Source organism: Aspergillus glaucus (assembly GCF_001890805.1).
Source record: "Aspergillus glaucus CBS 516.65 unplaced genomic scaffold ASPGLscaffold_1, whole genome shotgun sequence".
Lineage (NCBI taxonomy): Eukaryota > Fungi > Ascomycota > Eurotiomycetes > Eurotiales > Aspergillaceae > Aspergillus > Aspergillus glaucus.
In genome coordinates this window covers 1,702,915-1,724,262 of record NW_019170453.1, presented here as the reverse complement: position 1 = coordinate 1,724,262, position 21,348 = coordinate 1,702,915, and the positions used below count along the sequence as shown (strand labels likewise).

Here is a 21,348-nt window from a genome sequence, read left to right as displayed (position 1 = left end):
AACTAGTCAATGACAAGAAAATTGATATGCAAAAAGGTCAAGATTGAACGACGTCTAGAAGCGGAAGTGGACTTTTTTCTCTTTTTTTCTCCGGCGGAGACCCGGACGATCGCCGGATCAACGATGTTGCGGCGCCCAAAATTTATTTGGAGATAACTATCGAAGAGAAAAAGAGGCAAGCAAAAAAAAAAAAAAAATACCAATCACACTATACAATATGCCCGGATTCAAGAAACAAAAGACCGTGAAGCCGGAGTCGCGCAAGGACAAGGAACCAGAGCCCTCCAGCCCCGAAGACTCTGGCTCTGAAGCTGAAGAGACACCCGATAACCCTCAAGCACAAGATGAGGCCGCCGAAGCTGAAGACAAGAAGCCGCTCCCCAAGTCGTTCAAAGAGTTAGGAGTAATTCCGCAATTATGCGAAGCTTGCGACAACTTGGGATTCAAGGCCCCCACCGCGATCCAGGCCGAAGCCATTCCGTTGGCTTTGCAGGGCCGTGATTTGATCGGTTTGGCAGAGACGGGAAGTGGAAAGACCGCAGCTTTTGCTCTCCCCATTCTACAAAGTACGGACAGATTCCCAAGAACAATTGCTGAAGAAAAGACTTGCTGACAGGATGTTGAAGCCCTCATGGAGAAGCCCCAGTCCTTTTTCGGTCTCATTCTAGCCCCAACCCGTGAATTAGCATACCAGATCTCCCAATCCTTTGAAACCCTCGGCTCGACCATCTCAGTTCGATGCGCAACAATCGTCGGAGGTATGGATATGGTATCGCAATCGATCGCACTTGGAAAGAAGCCACACATCGTCGTCGCGACTCCCGGTCGTTTGCTGGACCACCTGGAGAACACCAAGGGCTTCTCGCTCCGCGGCCTGAAGTACCTCGTCATGGACGAAGCAGACAGACTGCTTGACATGGACTTTGGTCCGCTCCTGGATAAGATTCTCAAAGTCCTCCCTAGAGAACGCCATACATATCTCTTCTCCGCGACACTCAGTTCCAAGGTGGAATCGTTGCAGCGTGCCTCCCTCTCCAACCCGCTCAAGGTGTCTATCTCCTCAAGCAAATACCAGACCGTCTCAACCCTTATGCAATCATACCTCTTCGTCCCCCACAAGTTCAAGGACCTCTACCTGGTCTACCTGCTGAACGAATTCGCCGGCCAATCCGCCATCATCTTCACCCGCACCGTCCACGAGACACAGCGCATGTCTGTCCTGCTCAGAGCCCTTGGATTCGGCGCCATCCCCCTCCACGGCCAGCTTTCCCAGTCCTCCCGTCTGGGTGCCCTGGGAAAGTTCCGTTCCCGCAGCCGTGACATCTTGGTCGCTACGGATGTTGCAGCCCGTGGTCTGGATATCCCGTCCGTCGACGTTGTTCTGAACTTTGACCTCCCCAGTGACAGCAAGACATACGTTCACCGTGTCGGACGTACCGCGCGTGCCGGAAAGAGTGGTGTGGCGATTAGTTTCTTGACGCAGTATGATATTGAGGTTTGGCAGCGCATTGAGAGAGCCCTGGGCAAGCAACTTGATGAGTACGCTATCAAGAAGGACGAGGTGATGGTGTTTGCTGAGCGTGTTTCGGAGGCCCAGCGGCAGGCAATCATGGAGATGAAGGCCTACGATGAAAAGAAGGGAACCAGGGGAAAGAAGGGTAGGGGGAAACGGTCTCGTGATGAGATGGACGAAGAGGAGGGTTAATCTACAATCTACTTGCTACTATTTCTTGTCGGATATACCTATTTATGCCCGGTGATGATTATTATTTTTTGGAGTTTGACGGGAAAAGTTAAATAGATGTTTGCTTGACTTATTGACAGAGAATCATTCCATAATTTATGTTCGTAATCTCGTGCATAACCTGTACGGCATTGTAGAGTGGGCGACTTCGTCTTTTTTGTATCAATTAAACAGACGTCCATTTCGTCAGACCATGTTCGCTAAACGAAGAATGCAAATCATGAGGGTAACTTGAAAGCTATTAAAGAATGGATAACTCAAGAAGCTTGCAAAATTTCCTTGACCGAGCCAGCCTCTTTAACCGCGTTGGCAACACGGGTGGCCAGGTCGTCCGCTTCAGATCGGCTTGCAGCCTCTGCATAGACACGGACCGCGTCTTCGGTGCCACTTGCACGGGCGAAGCTCCGTCCCTTGTTGTATCGAGACATGAGGGATTCGATCTTGGTCTGGAGGCCTGGAGGCGACTCAAGCTTACGCTCCGCATCGTAAGCCTTGAAGATGGAGCGATCAGCAACCTCGACGCGGACGAGACGGGAGGGAAGATCAGTGTAAGTTCCAAGCCATTCCTTAGGGCTCCACGATTTGTGGGCAAGAATAGCTTCAACCAGGAGCATGTCAGAGATAGCATCACCGACCGCTTGGTTGATCAGGTCAGTGAGACCCTGAAGACATTCGATCGAGCGTTGCTGGGCCGGGGACTGAGGCTCGGCGCTCTTGATGATCTTCAGGGCGTTCTCAGAGAAAGTAATGGTACCATGGCCATTGGCTTCGAAGTAAACACCAACGTCGAAGCGCATAGCGGCATGGTGGAGATGCTTAACGCCAGTGTTGGTGCAGACAGACTGAAGCTTCAACACCTTCTCAATGTAATCCGTGCTGGCGCCGTTGGCGTAAGCAGTTTGGATGATACCAATCTTAAGGTTTTGCGCAATTCCAGCGCTTCGGGCCAGATCGCCAATGAATGAAGCGGCCAGAGTGGCAATGCGATCACCGTCAAGGAGGCGGAAGACGTTGCTCTCGTCAACAAAGTAGTAGACCAGACGGTCCGCGTCACCATCCAAGGAGGCGCAACGGTCGAGAACAGCGGCCTTCGAGGATGGAGGAGCACGTTGCTTAGTCTTCACATAATCGGCACCGCACTAATAATCAAAAGTTAGTTTGCGATTGTCTGGGTATAGGAAAAGTGGGTGCCATACGTCGAAGTTCAGGCTGTCGGGGTTAATGACGTCGTCGTTGACGACGTTGATATCAAGACCACCCTCCTCAGCACTGGGCAAGTATTTAATCTGTTCCCTCAACTTAGGTCCACCAACGCCGTTCGCACAGTCGACAGTCAAGCTACCCTTGACCTTGACGCCCCTCATCACTCTCTTGAAAGCCTCGGCAAGCTTTTCATAATAACCCTGCTCGGTAGGCTCGCCGTACTCATACTGTGTCCCGAGTGTGTTCTTGCAGCGGACGATATAGTGCAGTTGAGGGGTGGTCATATATTTCATGTCGGAAAACTCGACCTCTGTAGCGGTAAGTGCAGCATTGAGCACACTGACCAGACGAGAGCCAGATGCACGAGTGTCCCGAGCGAAGACCACACGAGCCGGGTTCTCCATGTTAACATCGATCTCTTGGATCAATTCCTCGTACACATCGGCAATCTTATCCAACGGAGCGTTGGCGAGCTTCGTCGCATGTTCCTCCCATTCAGCCTATCCAGAGAGCGTGAGCTAAGTATATCAATCGGATCCAATTTGCGTTAAGCCTTACTTCCAACATTTCACCCTATACCAAATTGTCAGTCCACGCCCACTCCACTTTTATTTTACCGAGAAAATGCAACATACCATTGGGTCAACCAGCTTGGCACCATTGTCCTGCGCGGGATTGTGACTGGCCGTGACCATGACACCAATCCATTGTCCGCTAAGCTTCCTGGACCGGAGTCCGGCGAGCAATCCAACAGCGAAGACGACCGTGTTGAGGAGATCACTGCGTACACATACGCATTGGTCAAAGTGTGTTTGTAACGTAAATGAAAACAGGGGCGATCGTGGGGTCAATTCGTGGAGGCGGGGCTGGAGGAGCTGATTCTCCCCAAGGGAAAACTTACGCCTTCATTCGGAACTGGACACAAAAGGCAGAGTCAGTACCATTCGCAAAAGACCGTTAATAAGAAACTACTTACCCCAGCAGTGCCATATTGGAAGACTGCCCCCTCTGGCTTGGTATAATTCAGGGCTGCTTCTGTGATCGCTTTCTTAACAGTCGGAGACGCCATTATGTCCACACACAGGAAAAAAAGGCAGTTTAGAGGGATTCCAGAACCGAAGAAAATGGTGAAAGAAAGAGAAAACTCCGGAGAGAAAGAAGAGAAAGCGAAAATGACCAGAAAAGCAGACCAGCAAAGAAAAATAAATCAGAAACGGCGATTGTGGCACGAGGTGGGAAGAACTGCCCGCGACGATACTGCCACGGCCCAAGCGGTGAGCGGTGGAGGCCGAGGTGGAAGTAACACTACAAAGAACTACGCCGTATGTATGACAGCTGGCAATACAGAAGTATGTATGTACTGTGTGCTGCAAGGAGTCTAGCGTGCTTTTATTTCGTGAGATTGGGTAATTATAGGGTTGGATTGGTCATCCACAGCCACCAGAGATTACTCCGGTAAGGAGAATATCATCCAAAGGCGTGAGTCTGAGCTCTCAAAGCCACAAACTCAAGCCTTGTACCGTATCCCAGCTACGTCGTTTTGAATGTCTTTGATAAGGAACCTACCAGTTACAACCGCCGTTAGCCAGTCAAATCGCGAGGGAATACGAAGGAGAATCAAGGAGAACTTACGAGTACCACCATGCAGTCGGAATGACGGTCCCGAGGTGCCAGAGACTGTGGGCATCGATCAGCCCATGCCAGGGGGGGAAGTCCAGCAGCTCCAGGCTCATGGCCAATATAATCCAGAGAACAATCATTCCTGGCCAAGCGGTCCACAATTTCTGCTGCTTCTGATACCGATAGATACTGAATCCGACCCACAGTACGTTCGATATCATTCCAACCACGATATTGGCAATCATATTGTAGGTATAGTCCCATGACCAGAAGCTCAGATAGCACACGTGCACGGTGTAAAGGACAGCGCAGAGCACAGTCAATAGACGGCGCAACGTCGGTTTAAACCGGGGTTTCTCCTGGTCTAGGCGCAAGACCCGGACAGCAGCAAGATAGAGACCATACATGACGTTCGCCCCGGCTCCGAAATAGTCCAGCTTCTCCGTGAGTGGGAAATCCCTGCAGTGGAACATCGTGCTAAACGTCCAACATGCCAGACCACAGTATCCAAACCAAACGTAGTATTTCCGGAGGGAATGCCAGGCTGGGATCGACTCCCGGATTCGAGAAATGCCATGCCAATGGGCCAGAAAGTTGAGCAGAGAAAAGAGGACAGAAAACGGTTCCTGCATGCCGATCATTCTGCGAAACGGCCATTTTCCATGGAACTGGACGATAGGAGTGATCATCGGAGGATCTCGAGCGACTCGAAGGTCGGTGACGACGTGTTGGCAGGTATAATCGCATTCAGCCGGACAGTTCCAGAACATGAGACGGAGATGGAGCGCTAAGTACAGACCAATTAGCCAGAAGAAGCAATCGCATAGTAAAAAAAACAGATAGACATACGAATAACCGAATTGCCATCTTTGCAATTCTCAGCTTGACAGACCTATTAAATCGTTTGTGAGCTGTCCTTTGCGATCCAAGTAAACAGCTAAACTACCTTGACACATTCTTTGAACTCCGGGAGGTGGTCTCCCAAAGAAGCTGAAGACTTTTCAATCAAGGTAGCAAATAGAAAAAAGACAAAAAGACAGGAGAATGTTCTCCCTCTAGCACTCAAGCCCATTGTGACAATTCTGCCAAGTACTGGCACCTTTCAGCGCGTGAGTTTCAGGAGAAGCGCCGCAATTGAATGTAGCTCCCGTATGGCGGCCGCAGTGGGCGGAGTGAATTCCGCCGGCAGTATGAAGTCTTGGCATTTTGCCCCGATACGGACATTACATGCCAATTGCCAGAGAAAGAGAGGAGTGAAAAAGATGCCGTATTCTAGTAATGCAATTAAAAGTCTCATAATCATTATTGACACATATGGAGAGTTGTTATAAACGTAACAGCCAGCCCTAATCAGGACAGGGCATTCTGATCACATGATTTGAACCCAAATCGGGCTAGTCTGATCTGGAGCAGAGACTAACCTTGATTGGAACATGGCGGAGATAAAAAAAAAAAAAAAAACGCTCGCGGCAAACCACCATCTTCCATATCGCATAGAGGACTTTCGTTTGGTTTTTCCTGTGTCTGTCCCTTCCCTCTTCTTTTATTCTTATCGACGCCCTCCGAATTTTCATTCTTTTTGGAATCCGAATTGCGATTTGCACTCCATCAACATGTCTGAGAGACAATCGTCTGTAGACCCCTCTGCTATGATGACCAGCAGCGCGGATCGTATGGTTGGCGATGACCATGCCGAAGTGCGCTACTTCACTAGGTACGAAGAATCTCCAACCATCCTGACTTATTTGTCAATATGGCTAACAATACAATAGCTACGATCACCATGGTAAATGCGTCTCCGGGATTCCGTTTGATTTGGTATACGAGTGGCTAACTTCGCAACCCCCCACTTAGGCATTCACGAGGAAATGCTTGTGAGCACCACCGTTCCACAACCGTTAATCCTACTTTATGCTAATTTGTGATTTCTTTATAGAAAGATGACGTTCGCACGAGATCGTACCGTGACTCTATCTACCAGAACCGCCACGTTTTCAAGGATAAGGTTGTTCTTGATGTCGGGTGCGGAACCGGTATTCTCAGCATGTACGTGCAAAAAGAAGCTACGAATCTCACGGGGAAGGAATTTATACTGATGGACGCTATCGTGGATAAAGGTTCGCTGCTAAGGCTGGTGCTAAACACGTAATTGGTGTCGATATGTCGTCAATCATCGAAAAGGCTCGCGAGATCGTCGAAGTCAACGGCCTGACCAGCAAGATCACCCTTCTTCAGGGAAAGATGGAGGAAGTTGAACTCCCCTTCCCCAAGGTCGACATTATCATCTCTGAGTGGATGGGATACTTCCTTCTCTATGAAAGCATGTTGGACACTGTCCTCTATGCGCGCGACAGGTACCTTAACCCCGGAGGCAAGATCTTCCCTGACAAGGCTACCATGTACGTGGCTGCTATCGAGGACGGTGAATACAAGGACGACAAGATTGGATGTAAGTTATACTGTCAGGGGTTGGACTTTCTGGTATCTTAGCCTAACGTCTTCTCCAGTTTGGGACAACGTGTGGGGATTTGACTACAGCCCCATGAAGGACATTGCCCTTACAGAGCCTCTCGTCGATACCGTCGAGCTCAAGGCTGTTGTCAGCGACCCTTGCCCGATCATCACTCTCGATCTTTACACGGTCCAGTCCTCGGACCTCGCTTTCAAGGCTCCCTTCTCGCTTCCTGCCAAGCGCAACGACTTTGTCCACGCCCTGATTGCTTGGTTCGACATTGACTTTACCGCATGCCACAAGCCCATCAGCTTTTCCACTGGCCCTCATGCCAGGTACACCCACTGGAAGCAGACTGTCTTCTATTTGCGTGATGTCCTTACCATGGAGGAGGGAGAAGTTCTCACCGGTGTGATTGAGAACAAGCCCAACGACAAGAACAAGCGTGACCTCGATATCGGCATCAATTACAAATTCGAAACCACGGACCCTTTGCGTTACGCCGAGAACGGCTGCTTCTTCCGGATGTACGTATTGTATCTTGTGTGCTATCCTCGGATCAGAAAACTGACATACACAGGTGTTAAATTTCTTTCTTCGATATCACGTTCTGCAAATCTCTTTCGGTAATTTCTTCTGCCTGTGGCATAGCATATCGACGATCTGGCAGCAAATGCGCATGGTCGATATGAACGACATAGTGTAAACAGAGGTTCCATTGGGGTGAACAATAATGATCGATTGGGGGGTTTTTTTTTATGTCGGCGTTTTTAATTTGAGTTATTGGAAGGAAAGGGAACTGCATCATTGTTTGGCGCGATACGGACAGAGACGATTATGAAGCTCCTCGAATTTCCTAAAGTAGATACCCCGTCCGAGTCGATGCTCAGTCTAGCCACCTCCGACGTTATTCATAGATTGTTTAGGCTTTTTAATGAGATCCCACTTACAACTGTGTTTTCTTTATCTGATCGCTTTACTGGTTTTGATTGGCCGGATGAGATGGTGCTCGGAGTTATACAGATCGAGCCTCGGCTCGCTCGGTAGCCCCGCAAGACAATCAATTTAAAGGGCGACGCGAACGGAATTAACTGCTTTCTGTCTGTTTGAGTCAATTGACTGTCCTTATTGTGTGTCCTGAGTTCATTAACTTCTTCGTCGCGAATCCAGACTTGAAATCACCGTTACGATGTCAGCGCCTGGAGCTGGTCACGAATTCCCGTCCAAGGAGGTTTCCTGGCAGAAACGCGATGTCTTGCTGTTTGCAACCAGCATTGGTTGCAAGGCCGATGAATTACATTTCCTCTATGTACGCTAGGATATCCAGTAATCCTGACATCTCCAACACTTCTGACCCTTGATCTAGGAACTCCATCCCAACTTCTCCGTCTTCCCAACTTACCCTTTGATCCTCCGTACGCAGTGACCGATCCCTTCATACATTGAACCACAGACATATTAACTTCTCGTACAGCCTTCAAGCTCACCGACCAGGAAGTCACCGACTTCTACGCGCGTTCGCAGGCGGCTCCGGTCCCCGGCATCCCGGACTTCGACTACCGCCGCGTAGTAGATGGTCAACGGAAACTTACCATCCTGAAGCCCCTTCCTACAACAAGCGCCGGCAAGAAGTTTGAATTGCGGAATAAGGTTGTCGGTGTTTACGACAAGGGCAAGCCTGGAACAGTTATGGAGACAGAGCAGTCGATTGTGGACAAGGAGACCGGAGAAGTGTATTCAAAGACTGTGAGCAGCAACTTCTTTGTTGGCCAGGGAAATTGGGGTGGACCGAAAGGTCCAAGTACCGTGAGCTATGCGCCGCCGGAGGGCAGGAGCCCAGACGCTATCGATGTGGTCCAGACTACTATGGAAACCGCTCATCTTTACCGGTAAGTTTCGCAATACCTGGCTCGGACATTTCATGCTAACTCCTGAGTCCAAAAGTCTCAACGGCGACTACAACCCTCTCCACGCTACCCCAGAGCCTGGTCAGAAGATGGGATTTGGAGGTGTCATCATCCACGGCCTTTTCAGCTGGAACTCTGCTGCCCACGGAGTCCTGCGCGAGCTGGGAGGAAGTGACCCCAAGAACATCAAGGAATTCCAGGCCCGGTTTGCTTCGCCTGTCAGACCAGGCGACAAACTTACCACGGAGATTTGGCGGATGGGCAATGTCCAGGACGGTTATGAAGAAGTCCGGTTCGTGACCAAGAATGACAAGGGCAAGGCCGTTTTGAGCAACGGCCGTTGTCTGTTGAAGGTTGTTGGTCCGAAGAACAAGCTCTGAGCGATATAACCCAAAGATGCATATTTAGCGATTGACTATTTAACCACTATTTTCATATATATAAACAAGAAAAAAGAAAACGGTCCTTGCATAGTAGTATGTTTCCCGTGTACTCCGTAGCTCAGGCCACTGAAACGAACCATCTTTCCCAGCACAAACAGTCAGAAGCGGAATATCTCGCGATCTACTCTGACTATCACTTACCCAAATATATTAAGAGTTTTCACAATCCCTGCAGAATTGTTGCCTGACTCTTCCTTTTGCCCGTATTGTACGATCGATGTCACGTGACCGCAGATGCAATCGTGTGGAGACGTCTTTCCATAACTTCCTTGAACTGCCCGGTACTCTTCAAGTCAGCTGCCATTGTACGATTCTAGGATGAGTATGCCTCGTCTCTCGTCTCCCAGGGTGCTTGCTAGCCCTTGGAAGAATGCTAGGTATGATCATTTCTCTGCGACTAAATTTTTCATGCGAAATGCTAACATGATGATTAGCGCTTCATTTACTCCCAAGCACATCAACTTGGTATGTATTCATTTGGGGATGTCCCAGTTTAGCGGAATGCCCTTTGCTCACTCTGCTTAGCATGTCAACTACCGGGGCCTGTCGACGGTTCTTAGGCCGTCGCCGCAGCAGCAACAGCAGCAGCAACCGCTGCAGTTTACCAGACGATTCTCGTCTCCGGTTGAGTCTGCAGCCGAGGGGCCTCAAGATGCTGTAGCTGAGAAGCAGGAAATGGTAGTTGAAACGGAGGGCATCCCAGCAGCAAATAGGACAGAGAATATCCCGCCAAAAGTCAAGAAATTTCTCGGGTACATTGAAATGGAATTTGTCGTTAAGGGGAGGCCAGCCATTGCATTTTAGTAAGTCTAATAGCCTTTAATAAAATATCTGAAGAACATCAATGCTCACCTTATTCTACAGTGGGGAATTCTGGCTCAGGTTGGTTAATCCCTGAGACGTTGCAATGGAAACACAAAAGGAAAGAAACTCATTTGAGCATCTAGGGACAACTGCCAATGCCCGAAATGTATCCACCCAGACACAAGACAGCGGAGTGTGGATACTTTCAAAGTATGATTCTCCCTGTACTTTACTCCTTTCGCGTTTTCACATCATGAGCGCTAACCGATGCCCTCCAGATACCGCAAGATGTCAGTGCCAACAAGGTCAGATATGAAAGCCGGGCCGTTGTAGTCGATTGTAAGTCTATCAAAGACACTGGAAAGTACCACTGCTAACTATACCCAGGGTCTGATGGACATACTGGTGTCTATCCTATCTTTTGGCTTCTTGCACACCAAAACAAATCTCCCGAGAGACCATACCCCTCGAAACCAGGACCGTCTTTGCGGTAAATGAGCCCTTCCTTGGTATGCTCATAGCTTATGCATTGTCTTGCTAATTTTTCGGGTTAGACGCTTCAGAAAGTTCCATCCGACTGATCCAAACTCACCTTATCCCACTGTCACACACGAAGAAGTTATGACAGATAACAAAGCCGTGTTCGACTGGCTTGAGAAGATAGTAGGCTCTCTTCAGCCACTCCTTATGCTAACGGACTCGTCAAATACTGATATCTTTCTAGTACGACTGGGGATTCTGCTTTGTCGAGGGCGTTCCTGTCGAACCAGAGGCAACACAAAAACTGATAGAGAGGATTGCCTTTGTCAGACATACCCACTACGGTATGATCTTTTGACAATTAACTACATGAGTGCTACTGCTAATAATACTCTAAAGGTGGCTTCTGGGATTTCACGGCAGACCTAAGTTTCAAGGACACTGCATACACGACGGAGTTCCTTGGTGCGCATACGGACAACACTTATTTTACTGACCCCGCTAGACTTCAACTGTTCCACCTCTTGTCTCACACTGGTGGCCAGGGAGGAGAAAGTTTACTTGTTGATGGGTTCCGGGCAGCCCAACTCCTGAAGCTCGAGAATCCCCAGCACGCTAAGGCATTGTACAAGTATCGACAGCCGTTCCACTCCAGTGGAAACGAAGATACGTGCATTCAGCCTGCCATTCAATATCCAGTATTCGTCACTCATCCCACGTTCAAGCGGCAGCTGTATCAGATTCGATGGAATAACTACGATCGCGCAGCCAAGGTAGACTGGAGCTCGAAGGAGCAGGAAGAATGGTACACTGCAGCACGGCATTTCAATGAGATCATACAACGGAAGGACTTGGAAATCTGGACACAACTTCAGCCCGGAACAGCGCTCAGTATGTGCACCTCCTTCTGCTCCTTAGATATGGCTAACCGGCTCCAAGTTTTTGACAACTGGAGAATGCTCCACGGACGTTCAGAGTTCATCGGAAAGCGTAGGATGTGTGGTGGCTACGGTACGTATACTTGGTCATCCCAGGCCCGCGGGAATGCATGATACTGATTTGCCTCAGTGAACAACGACGACTTCCTCTCCCGCTACCGTCTTCTCAAGTTCGGTCGTGAGGCTGTTTTGCGAAATCTCGGAAATACGTACAACTCTGAGAGCAATCCTAACATGTTGTTCTAGGTGCTGGCGCGTCAAGAAGACCTTGTCTGTTCGAGTCGGTTGAAAAACGAGGGTCAAGCTCTCTTGATGAGAGTGCGATACCAAACTGTATCGAATAAAGAATTTTGTGAAATACCCATAGTAAAAACATGTAAATTACTTGATTTAGATTATACCACCAGTGAATTTGCGGAGGGTAGTCTATTTGTAAGGGTCACGTGAAGCACCGGCGGCTGACGTTGTTTGGCCGGAGCTCACATCGTCGCCCGGAATCCATCCAGACAGCTCTCGCTCCCACTCCCAACCTTGTCATCTTTCTCCGAACTTCTCTTTTCAACACATTAACCTTTTAACGGTCCACTTTCAATTTTCCTCTTTCCGCACCTTTTTCTTAATACACTGACGTTGCCACACACCCACTCCGCCCACCATGTCCACTCTTGAAGATCTCGATGACCTTGAGCGTGAAGTGAGAGACCAGAAGCAGGACCAAGGCGACGGCGACGGCGATGGCAAGAAACCAGAAGGCGGCGATGGCGATGCCGAGATGAAAGACGCCGACGAGAAGAAGAAGGAAGAGGAGGAGGGCCTGTTGGATGAGGAGATTCTCAGCTCGAGTACGGCAGATATTGTCAAACGGCGGAGGATGCTGGAGAATGAGCTGCGTATTATGAAGAGTGAATACCAGCGGTTGATGCACGAGCAGAATACCATGAGGGAGAGGGTTAAGGATAATCAAGAGAAGGTTGAGAACAACAGGTATGGCTCTTAGATCGCCGACTCTGGAACTTCTCTTGGGTGGACCGCAGCAGGATAATGGAAAGAATATATCGCTAATTGCTGACGGATTATAGGCAACTGCCGTATCTCGTCGGAAACGTCGTCGAATTGCTTGACCTGGATGTTGAAGCCGACGCCGCTGAAGAGGGCGCCAACATCGACCTGGATGCCACGCGCGTGGGCAAGTCGGCTGTCATCAAAACCTCGACCCGCCAGACAATTTACCTCCCTCTGATCGGCCTGGTAGACCACGAGAAGCTTAAGCCTGGTGACTTGATCGGTGTCAACAAGGACTCATACCTTGTGTTGGATACGCTACCCGCCGAATACGATAACCGGGTGAAGGCAATGGAGGTTGATGAGAAGCCTACAGAGAAGTACACGGATATTGGTGGTTTGGATAAGCAAATCGAGGAGATTGTCGAAGCTATTGTGTGGCCCATGAAGGAGGCGGAGAAGTTCAAGAAGATTGGAATCAAGGCACCAAAGGGTATATCTATCCCTGTTTTATACGGTTGATGCCTTTGCTAACGTCTGCAGGTGCTTTGATGTACGGTCCTCCTGGTACGGGTAAAACACTCCTCGCTCGTGCATGTGCCGCAGAGACAAACGCGACTTTCCTCAAGCTTGCCGGTCCGCAGCTGGTGCAGATGTTCATTGGTGATGGTGCGAAGATGGTCCGGGACTGCTTCGCATTGGCCAAGGAGAAGGCCCCTTCAATTATCTTCATCGACGAGCTCGATGCCATCGGTACAAAACGTTTCGACTCCGAGAAGTCCGGTGACCGTGAAGTGCAGCGGACAATGCTTGAACTCCTTAACCAGCTGGACGGTTTCGCATCGGACGACCGCATCAAGGTCCTCGCCGCCACGAACCGGGTCGACGTCCTCGACCCTGCGCTTCTTCGATCCGGTCGTCTGGACCGCAAGATCGAGTTCCCTCTGCCCAACGAGGAGGCTCGTGCCAACATTCTGCAGATCCACTCGCGCAAGATGGCCGCCGATGACAGCATCAACTGGCACGAACTTGCGCGTAGCACGGACGAGTTTGGTGGTGCGCAGCTGAAGGCTGTCTGCGTGGAAGCGGGTATGATTGCGCTCCGGAAAGGACAGAGCAAGATCAACCATGAAAACTACGTGGATGCGATTGCGGAGGTACAGGCGAAGAAGAAGGACACCAACATGGGTATTTACGTTTAGGCGAATGTCACCTTTTTTCATTTCTTGGTATTCTCATGTGTTACCATTTATGTACTTTGAGGATTCTGAGCAATTCAAGCCATTAGTAATTTATCCCCCTACCCATAATCATACATGTGCAATGAAGATTTCATTTAAACTGCTACGACCACAAAGCTGGTGTATACCCCGTCTGCTCTATTTGTCTGATAGCTTCTTTGCGCAGAGAATCAAGAGGCATATCAAAGACGTCCCCAGCATTACGTTCTGGACTAATATTGAAACAACTTCCCACGGGTCAATCTGAGAGTCTGACTAGCAGGCTCTGCTACTTTTGACATAGGAAAGATTGTCTGTACAAAGATACTTGTTAGCCATTGTCCAGTCCTAACTATAAGGAGAGAAAGGAAAGACATACCTCAACCTGACTAACCCGCGGCTTTCCGTCCATACTACCCTCTAGCGTCCAAACCTCGACCGTCCCTCGAACCTGCATCGTCGCCTCCGAGTCCAACGACCACATCACCAAAACACCCACTCGGACCTCCCCATTACCACACATCAGCTATTCTTTGATATCGTCTCGAAGATGGCTAGCCTGCTCACCCCCGTCTGGGGTGTCTGGATTACTCTCGGTCCACCCACATTCGAAAACGATGCGCGGTAATAGACACTGGGAATGCGAGATGGAGAAGCTGGGGACTTTTTGGATGATTTTGTATGGTGATTCTGGGAAGGTGAATACTTGATAACACTTAGCTCACTATTATAGCAGAGTCTATGGCATGAGACGTCAAGCCAGTGTAGATGTGTGCTTACTGGTAGTCACCATAGGCTGAAGAAATTCATGTTCATCATCCGATAAGATACCACTATCACACCAGCTGAACTCGCACGCTCTGTACCATAATTGATCTGTATTCTGGAGGGGACCGAGAGTTGCTTTGATCTTTAGGATCTTGGTAATGGGGTTCTAGTATCTACTGTACGGATGTCAATTCCATGGATTTCAGTGTTAGATTAACCGGATCGAGGTACTTACAAGCATTTCTGCCGTTCAAGTGCAAAGTCAGCATCTTTGCCCCAAAAGGGACCAACGTCTGAGTAAGTCACGATAAAATTGTTATCGTGAACGGGGTTGGGATTGTTTCCGTGGCCGCGGACTTGTTCGGTGATGTGGGAGTAGAGGACTGTTGCAGTGGGGAAATGAGATTCGGAGTATGAGTATGAGCTAGGTTTCTGATCTTGAGACATTGTGGGGATACTATACAGCAGGATATCTTGTTTTCGGAACTGTAGTACTTGATGGCGAGTGAAAACTGGATGATGTACTGATGATGTCTGGATCGGGGTATACAGCATTCACTGCTTAAGCCCAATATCCCAACTCCGTTTATCTATCCCTTCACTTTAATCTGATTCAATTACGATACAGAGAATTCGAATAAATGGCGTCCTTACTGCTGGTGCCCTAACACCCGCTGAGCACGCCTTCTACGTTTCCCGATATTCCCTACAAAGACATTCAGAGAAACACCCAACTGGGTAATTGCAGTCCCTAGTGTGGTGCTCGAGGCAGATTCTCGGAATTAATGCCACAGCTTCGAAGCGTCCCAGCCAGTGGTTAGTTGGCGGAACGGTACAGTTCAGCTAAGGGTTCTGGTGAAAGCATAAAAGAACAGATGAGTTCGGCCTCTGAGCAGGGTACATTTGCCACGCCTTAGTCGGTATGAGATATTTTTTTCCCTTCCTTTGCCCTATACTGCTGGGGCTGTAGTGGCTAACAGATATAGAGACGATATTCCCCCTCTCGAGAACGTAGCGGCCGCTGCGAGTCAAGCAATGCAGACAAGCAGTTGACGGTTTCAATGAGGAAAAGATGCACATGGTACATTATGATAACGCCCTGGGTCATGCTCGACTGTCATTACTCTCGCCTACGCCTACGTTACGATAAACCGTGAGCTGGTCACAACAACAGACGACGGGGTGATTCCGGTGGTCTTTTCACCAACCCCGTTACGTTTATTGATATTGTATCAGGAAGCATATACGCTTTGCAAAAATTGCTTTGTTTTGCTTTGAACCGCTATCGATACAAGCATGAGATACATGCATTATACCCGTGGATGGCTAACTCCCAGACTTATTTATTCCAACATGTCCAAATACAGAGATCCGGAAATGTTCATAAAGAACAGGATATGACTCCTGCGAAATAGCATGGCTTAATGTGACCGTGTAGTTACTCGCTTCATAATCTCTAGGAAAACAAGTATATACCTCCTTTTCTTCAGCGCTCACATTAAAACTTAGGTTGATAATACCTGAGCTCACAGATACTTTGAATACAATCTCCACGTCAGTCCAGCAGCTACAGCTAACCTGTACCTAGCCGTTAATGAGTACGTCCACTGTCATTCATTCGATACTCAATGGAATCGAATTATAATTGACTTTGTGCGAGAAAGGCCGCATCAAGGCTCTAAATTGCGAAACATTGACCCCCTCCCCCGAACCATGGGGTGTGATCCAAGCAGCTACACAATAACAAGCACCGTTCTCGCCACACCATGTCCGCTATTCTGGTGATGTATGGCTAAGTGCAGCCAGAACCCTGTGCCCCAGCCCGAGAGTACTCTCTCTCTCCTCGTCCCAAACGGCCAAGAGAAACGATAAAGCGTACAGAGTACACCTTTCCAAGCGACATATCACTACACGCGTGTATATGGACTCTTTCAACAAACTATCACATCTGGACATTCGTCGAACTACCGACCCGGCCATCACCGTTCTTAGTAGAATAGGCGCAACGAGGATTAATCTCACCTAGAATCCTTCTCGAAATCGGGGTGAAACCCACGACAGCTCGGCCGGAAGGCCTCCTCCAACCACTTGCCTACTTCTATGCAAATTTTTGAAGTTTCTGAAGATTTGCATAGATTGGGAGAGCACTGGAAGTGCACCTGGAATTGGAATTTTCAGTGATTGGCTTCCTGGTGCAAGCAGTGGTCGCTCTACGTGGCGTGACGTTTAGGGCGGGGGACAAACATGGCCAAACTTGAGCCCAGAACAAACAAAAAGGTCCCAGCTTTATCTATCAGGATTAACCCCTAGATCAGGTTACTTGTCAAAAGGACCACGGATCCTGGTAAAGGAGCAAGGGAGCAGGGCCAGATATCGCGCTGGCGTTAAGATGATCCCGTGCCTCTTTCGATTCTACCTCTTCGTATGACAGGCTTATTGCGATGGCTATTATAATCGGAATGGAAGTTTCGTGGCACGAAAGATCTACGAGAGTTTCGAAAGATCCTCTGTAGAGTGCTTCTATCACAACATGAGATAGGAGATGTGGAACCAGAGGAACCTCAATTCTTAACTATACAAACCTTTTATCAACAAAACGGTTTCGACCAATCCTACTTACAAGTCATCGACCACGGAGCAGTTGCTCAAAATCAAATCTAAGTTTCCGAAACATACCCAGGACAGACCTGGTTTCTCAACCCTTTGGAACAATCGCCAAATACAGTTCCCAGGAGAAACTATCGCGCTGGCGCTCATGAAGAGCCTCCTAACAGTGGTAGCACTGTCATGTCTCCATCTAACCACAACTTGCCCGACCTATGGCTTTCCATTTTACGGGAGACTACTAGCAGTTGCCATGACAGTCGGAGACGATGGATTCCTTGTGGAGATGAGCGACAAAAACATGCAAATGTTTGGACTCTCCTCGCAATACTACAGAGCACTATGCCATGGAACCAGAGAAGACCAACATACTAGTTCCTAAAAGGATAGGCCTACGCTGGTCCACATCATGAACAGGAAGATCAATGTGGAGTAGATCTACGACACTAGTTAAAACGAACCAATAGTTTCAATAGCATAATTCTCAATAACAATTATTAGTATCCTAACCTAACCAATCCCAACCTAACCTAACCTAACCGCCCTACCTGCCATGCCAGCGCCATGGAACACAAAAGAAAAAAAAAAAAAAAAAAAAAAAAAAAGACATAACATGTTGCCTCCCATTTTGCAATAACCAAGTTCCAATAACATTATCTGGTGGTATATAGATGGTATATATAATGGCCAAGTATATGCAGAATCAAAGAAAACACCTGCACAGCATGTGTATAAAGAAAGGAACCGAGAGAATCTCGAAATGATGAGGGGAAGAAAAAGAGAATAAATGTACAGACCACAGCGAAAGAATCATCATCAATACCATAAACGCCATCCCGGTGCGTGCCTTTTTGAGGTACCGTGTCCCATGGCATAAGAAGAAAAAAGTCGGGCCAAAAGCCCAGGCTAGAATAGCCGCTTGAGATCGATCACGTCCATATGATTTGGACGATCCCGTTCCATGTGGAACCACCAATCTCGACCGTTCTTATGCCCGTAATTCCATGACCCTGTGCAGGTCTCTTTCTCCCAGGGGAGATGTGGTGTTGACCCAAAACTCATCGGTGTTGAGGGTGTTGTGGGTGTTGCTGGACTGTTGGTGTTGAGGGACATCATGGATCGACTGCCGATACTACCCCATAACCGTGGTGTCGTAATGGCTGTCGAAGCCGGAGAGGCTGGCTCCTCCGGAGGCGGTCGTGGCCCTGTCTTATTCCCAAAGCAATGTACCCCGACACCTGCTGCATAGTTGAGCGACTGATTGGCTGCCAGAATGTGTTTCCACGCGACGAGACCACCATCCGCGTCTTGTCCAGGGAGATCGGGGCGCAAAATGAACTTTGGAATCGACACGTCCCGATAAGTTGAGCGCGACCCTATACGCCCCATATATGCAGGCATGTGGAAATCAAATACCGTGACTGGCCCATTCGATTGTTTCTGCTCTGCTGCCGCTGTGGGGTTAAGCTGAGGCCGCTCGCGGGCTGACCAAGATCCAAAAGCTTCCATATCGGCATCAAAATCATCATCGTCATCAGACTCGGCATCCTCCAGCGCATTGTCGGGTACGTAGGAATCCGAGTGGTCTGTAATCAAACACCTCATCCCGGTCTCAGAGTCCTTAGCGGCCATATCGATAAATGTCTGGGCGCGGATGCGAGCCGAAGTCAGGTTGTTGCCAGCAGGAAGGGCCATTGGTCGTGCTTTAACGGAACCATGGGAGCTGCGGGGCAAACTGTAGCGATCCGGCTGAAGCAGAGCCTGTCCCTTGGGGATCGGTTGACAGACGGCTTGCAGAACACCTGGGGGCTCGATGTCGGACGGAGCGCGCAGCGCTTGGAGACGCGGAAACCCTGCAGAGATGATGCTCTGGGCGAGGTGAGAGTTGGGGGTATCGGTGTGCTTAGGGGGCTTGACAAAGGGAGCATAGTCCAGCTTGCTCAACGCCGTGCCGGGATTCGGAACGGCGACATCCCAATGTAAGTATTTCAGTGTTGATGAGGCCAGGATAGGTTGGAATACCATGGCATCGGGTTCGACCTGCGGGCATGTGTCGGATTGAACAATCTGGAAACGCTCCAGCTGGCGCAGAGAGGAGAGAATCTTGGAAATGACCAGTAACGACTCAACCTTCTGCTCGATCAAGGTCAACGATTTGAGAGATTGTGACTCGGGCCGCGAGGTATATTGAGTCAGACCGGTGTCAGTAACACCGGGAAGACGCTCGAGCCGCAGGGACTCGAGAGGCGGGAGACAGAGAAGAGCGCTGTCGGCAAAGGCATCTGCATGGAAGCCAGTGATACAGAGATGTCGAAGGGAGGGCAGCATGGTGAGCATGCGTAGGAAAATGCTGGGTTCAAGGGTGCTCTTGTTCTCGTCGAGGGCGTAAAGAGTCATGGTCTCGAGATGGGACCAGGAGGCATGGTAGTCAAGAAACTCAAACATCTGCAGGGGTCCAAGACTACCGGGGCAGGAGGAAATGCGTGGAGACAACTCGGAAGCCTCAGAAGTCTCGCGGGCCTCGCCAATTACCCAGGTATGTTCCTTGAGCTTCTTGCGGGTGGAAAGGGCGTGTGTGAGACGGTCGAATTCGTGATGGTACGGAATGGAGAGGCCGAGCAGACGTTCGAGACTGGGGCAGACCATGACGACGGAGGCGACGAGATCGCGGTACTCCTCCCACTGAGCGACGTGTTTCCCGGAAGTGAAGAGCAGCTCCATCTGGGGAACGCGGAGTTCGAAGACCAGGTTGGCCAGCAGTTTCCTCTCTCGCAGTGTACGGCGGAGCAACTTGAGACGACTGCCGCGTTTGAGCCGGTACTTCTTGAGTTGTGCGGGGGAGTCATTGCCGACGATATGGATGCGATTGTAGAGCTTGGCACGGACAGCTTTTTCCCAGATGCGGCATGTGAGGGAGAGGGAATGCAGATCGCGCTGGAAACAGGTCACACAGCCATTGTGTTGGCAGCCGGTATGCAGGGTCTCGAGCTGAGCGAGAATATTATCATAGACCTCCTGGGGCAGACGCTTGATCACGGGCTCGAGGATACGATCGAGAGAAGCAGCGGAATCGCACTGGCGCCAAGACGTGGAGGAAGTAGGCGATGTCGGGGAGTAGGCAGAGGTGGGCGCGGTAGACGCGAAACTGTAATTGGAACGGAACGAGGAGACGGAGCAAGTAGGAGATGTAGGCGAGGTAGGAGATGGAGGCTGTTGACTCTGGAGATCGCGATAGAAGTTGCCGGAGGAGGCATAGGGCACAGCGTCGGGGCTGGCAACGGTGTTGACAACGGCGTTCATAGCGACATTGGAAGAATAACGAATGGATTGGCAGGTATAAGGAACGGCTGCAAAAAGGAATATAGTAAGGAACGACTGGAGAATGAAAGAATGAATGAATGAATGAATAAAAAAAAAAAAAAAAAGAAAGAAAGAAAGAAGAATGTGATAGAGAAAGATGGAGAGATGAGGTGAAGAGAGAAAGTGAGTAGTAGTGTAGGAAAGGAGAGAGAAGACGCAGAGGATATTTACCGTATCAAGAAAGATCCTCGTGACCCACACGGCATGAGGTGCATTCAGGAGAGCACTAACCGGATGTGGTTAGTGTCTTTTACGTGAGTTTGTATGTACTTGTACTTGTCTGTACTTGTACAGTACGAGTACTCTGTACTATGTAAAAAGAATAGTAGGATATGATTATGATGTCTCTGTTTATTCCCAAATAGATATATACTACTCTCCTGGACCATGGTTGTCCCTACATAAACACACGACAGAGTAACAGTACCACTGGATGCAGTTCGGTGGACCGCTTGGCACTCTAAATCTAATCATCCCTTTTCAGTAGTGACTTTACAACGAACAACAGCCTAACTACGGGTAGAGAGAGTAGAGACACTAGGCAGAGTACGGCAGAACACTTTACAGAGTAGAGACTATTCTAGTTAAAGATATATTGCCTGACAGGGTTCTGTTCTATACAAGTATGCTTGTATGGAGACAATCATGCCATACCCCATATTCTACTAATACCCCTGTCCTGCAGTACCGTTTACAAGATCAGCTGTTATACACCAACGCAGGTACCTCTGCATATCTGCAAGTGCCTTATTACAGCTGAAACCCTGCCGGGCGTTTCAGGGTCTGCAGGGGTTATCTAAGTA

The 21,348-nt window shown here is 49.2% G+C and overlaps 9 protein-coding genes across 9 annotated transcripts; 5 read left to right on the top strand and 4 right to left on the bottom strand.

The window, feature by feature from the left end:
* Window positions 1-217: 217 nt before the first annotated feature.
* On the top strand, window positions 218-1,705 carry rrp3 (RNA-dependent ATPase RRP3; the record flags this gene model as incomplete). Its single annotated transcript, XM_022539755.1, has 2 exons — window positions 218-566; window positions 627-1,705. 2 exons carry the CDS (start codon window positions 218-220, stop codon window positions 1,703-1,705), a joined length of 1,428 nt encoding a protein of 475 aa, XP_022406316.1.
* Window positions 1,706-2,001: 296 nt separating this feature from the next.
* Window positions 2,002-4,016, bottom strand: agm1 (phosphoacetylglucosamine mutase PCM1; the record flags this gene model as incomplete). Its single annotated transcript, XM_022539683.1, has 6 exons — window positions 2,002-2,883; window positions 2,941-3,447; window positions 3,506-3,520; window positions 3,583-3,727; window positions 3,849-3,862; window positions 3,924-4,016. 6 exons carry the CDS (start codon window positions 4,014-4,016, stop codon window positions 2,002-2,004), a joined length of 1,656 nt encoding a protein of 551 aa, XP_022406315.1.
* A 414-nt stretch (window positions 4,017-4,430) lies between these two features.
* Window positions 4,431-5,666, bottom strand: ASPGLDRAFT_162245 (PGAP3/PER1 family protein). Its single transcript, XM_022542510.1, has 3 exons — window positions 5,514-5,666; window positions 5,417-5,459; window positions 4,431-5,354 (listed from the first exon to the last, which is right to left on the bottom strand). Exons 1-3 carry the CDS (start codon window positions 5,637-5,639, stop codon window positions 4,576-4,578), a joined length of 948 nt encoding a protein of 315 aa, XP_022406314.1. The 5' UTR covers window positions 5,640-5,666; the 3' UTR covers window positions 4,431-4,575.
* A 382-nt stretch (window positions 5,667-6,048) lies between these two features.
* rmtA (protein-arginine omega-N methyltransferase HMT1) lies at window positions 6,049-7,976 on the top strand. Its single transcript, XM_022545466.1, has 7 exons — window positions 6,049-6,285; window positions 6,344-6,353; window positions 6,422-6,441; window positions 6,504-6,613; window positions 6,685-7,016; window positions 7,075-7,546; window positions 7,600-7,976. Exons 1-7 carry the CDS (start codon window positions 6,181-6,183, stop codon window positions 7,604-7,606), a joined length of 1,056 nt encoding a protein of 351 aa, XP_022406313.1. The 5' UTR covers window positions 6,049-6,180; the 3' UTR covers window positions 7,607-7,976.
* Window positions 7,977-8,208: 232 nt separating this feature from the next.
* ASPGLDRAFT_115607 (putative peroxisomal dehydratase) lies at window positions 8,209-9,306 on the top strand (the record flags this gene model as incomplete). The annotated part of the gene is made up of 4 exons (XM_022539702.1): window positions 8,209-8,328; window positions 8,386-8,434; window positions 8,494-8,908; window positions 8,964-9,306. The coding sequence occupies 4 exons, from the start codon at window positions 8,209-8,211 to the stop codon at window positions 9,304-9,306; spliced, it is 927 nt and encodes a 308-aa protein (XP_022406312.1).
* Window positions 9,307-9,655: 349 nt separating this feature from the next.
* ASPGLDRAFT_41668 (putative trimethyllysine dioxygenase TmlH) lies at window positions 9,656-12,117 on the top strand. The gene is made up of 12 exons (XM_022545464.1): window positions 9,656-9,746; window positions 9,804-9,834; window positions 9,895-10,172; window positions 10,234-10,251; window positions 10,317-10,383; window positions 10,452-10,512; window positions 10,561-10,663; window positions 10,728-10,836; window positions 10,898-10,997; window positions 11,053-11,544; window positions 11,593-11,664; window positions 11,722-12,117. Exons 1-12 carry the CDS (start codon window positions 9,688-9,690, stop codon window positions 11,835-11,837), a joined length of 1,506 nt encoding a protein of 501 aa, XP_022406311.1. The 5' UTR covers window positions 9,656-9,687; the 3' UTR covers window positions 11,838-12,117.
* On the top strand, window positions 12,098-14,129 carry ASPGLDRAFT_41667 (proteasome regulatory particle base subunit RPT5). Its single transcript, XM_022545463.1, has 3 exons — window positions 12,098-12,575; window positions 12,671-13,086; window positions 13,137-14,129. Exons 1-3 carry the CDS (start codon window positions 12,247-12,249, stop codon window positions 13,793-13,795), a joined length of 1,404 nt encoding a protein of 467 aa, XP_022406310.1. The 5' UTR covers window positions 12,098-12,246; the 3' UTR covers window positions 13,796-14,129.
* On the bottom strand, window positions 13,971-15,079 carry ASPGLDRAFT_78761 (uncharacterized protein). Its single transcript, XM_022549984.1, has 4 exons — window positions 14,817-15,079; window positions 14,381-14,537; window positions 14,193-14,339; window positions 13,971-14,127 (listed from the first exon to the last, which is right to left on the bottom strand). Exons 1-4 carry the CDS (start codon window positions 15,026-15,028, stop codon window positions 14,047-14,049), a joined length of 597 nt encoding a protein of 198 aa, XP_022406309.1. The 5' UTR covers window positions 15,029-15,079; the 3' UTR covers window positions 13,971-14,046.
* Window positions 15,080-17,805: 2,726 nt separating this feature from the next.
* ASPGLDRAFT_41665 (uncharacterized protein) lies at window positions 17,806-20,573 on the bottom strand. The gene has a single exon (XM_022545462.1). It carries the CDS (start codon window positions 20,483-20,485, stop codon window positions 18,092-18,094), a length of 2,394 nt encoding a protein of 797 aa, XP_022406308.1. The 5' UTR covers window positions 20,486-20,573; the 3' UTR covers window positions 17,806-18,091.
* Window positions 20,574-21,348: the final 775 nt, after the last annotated feature.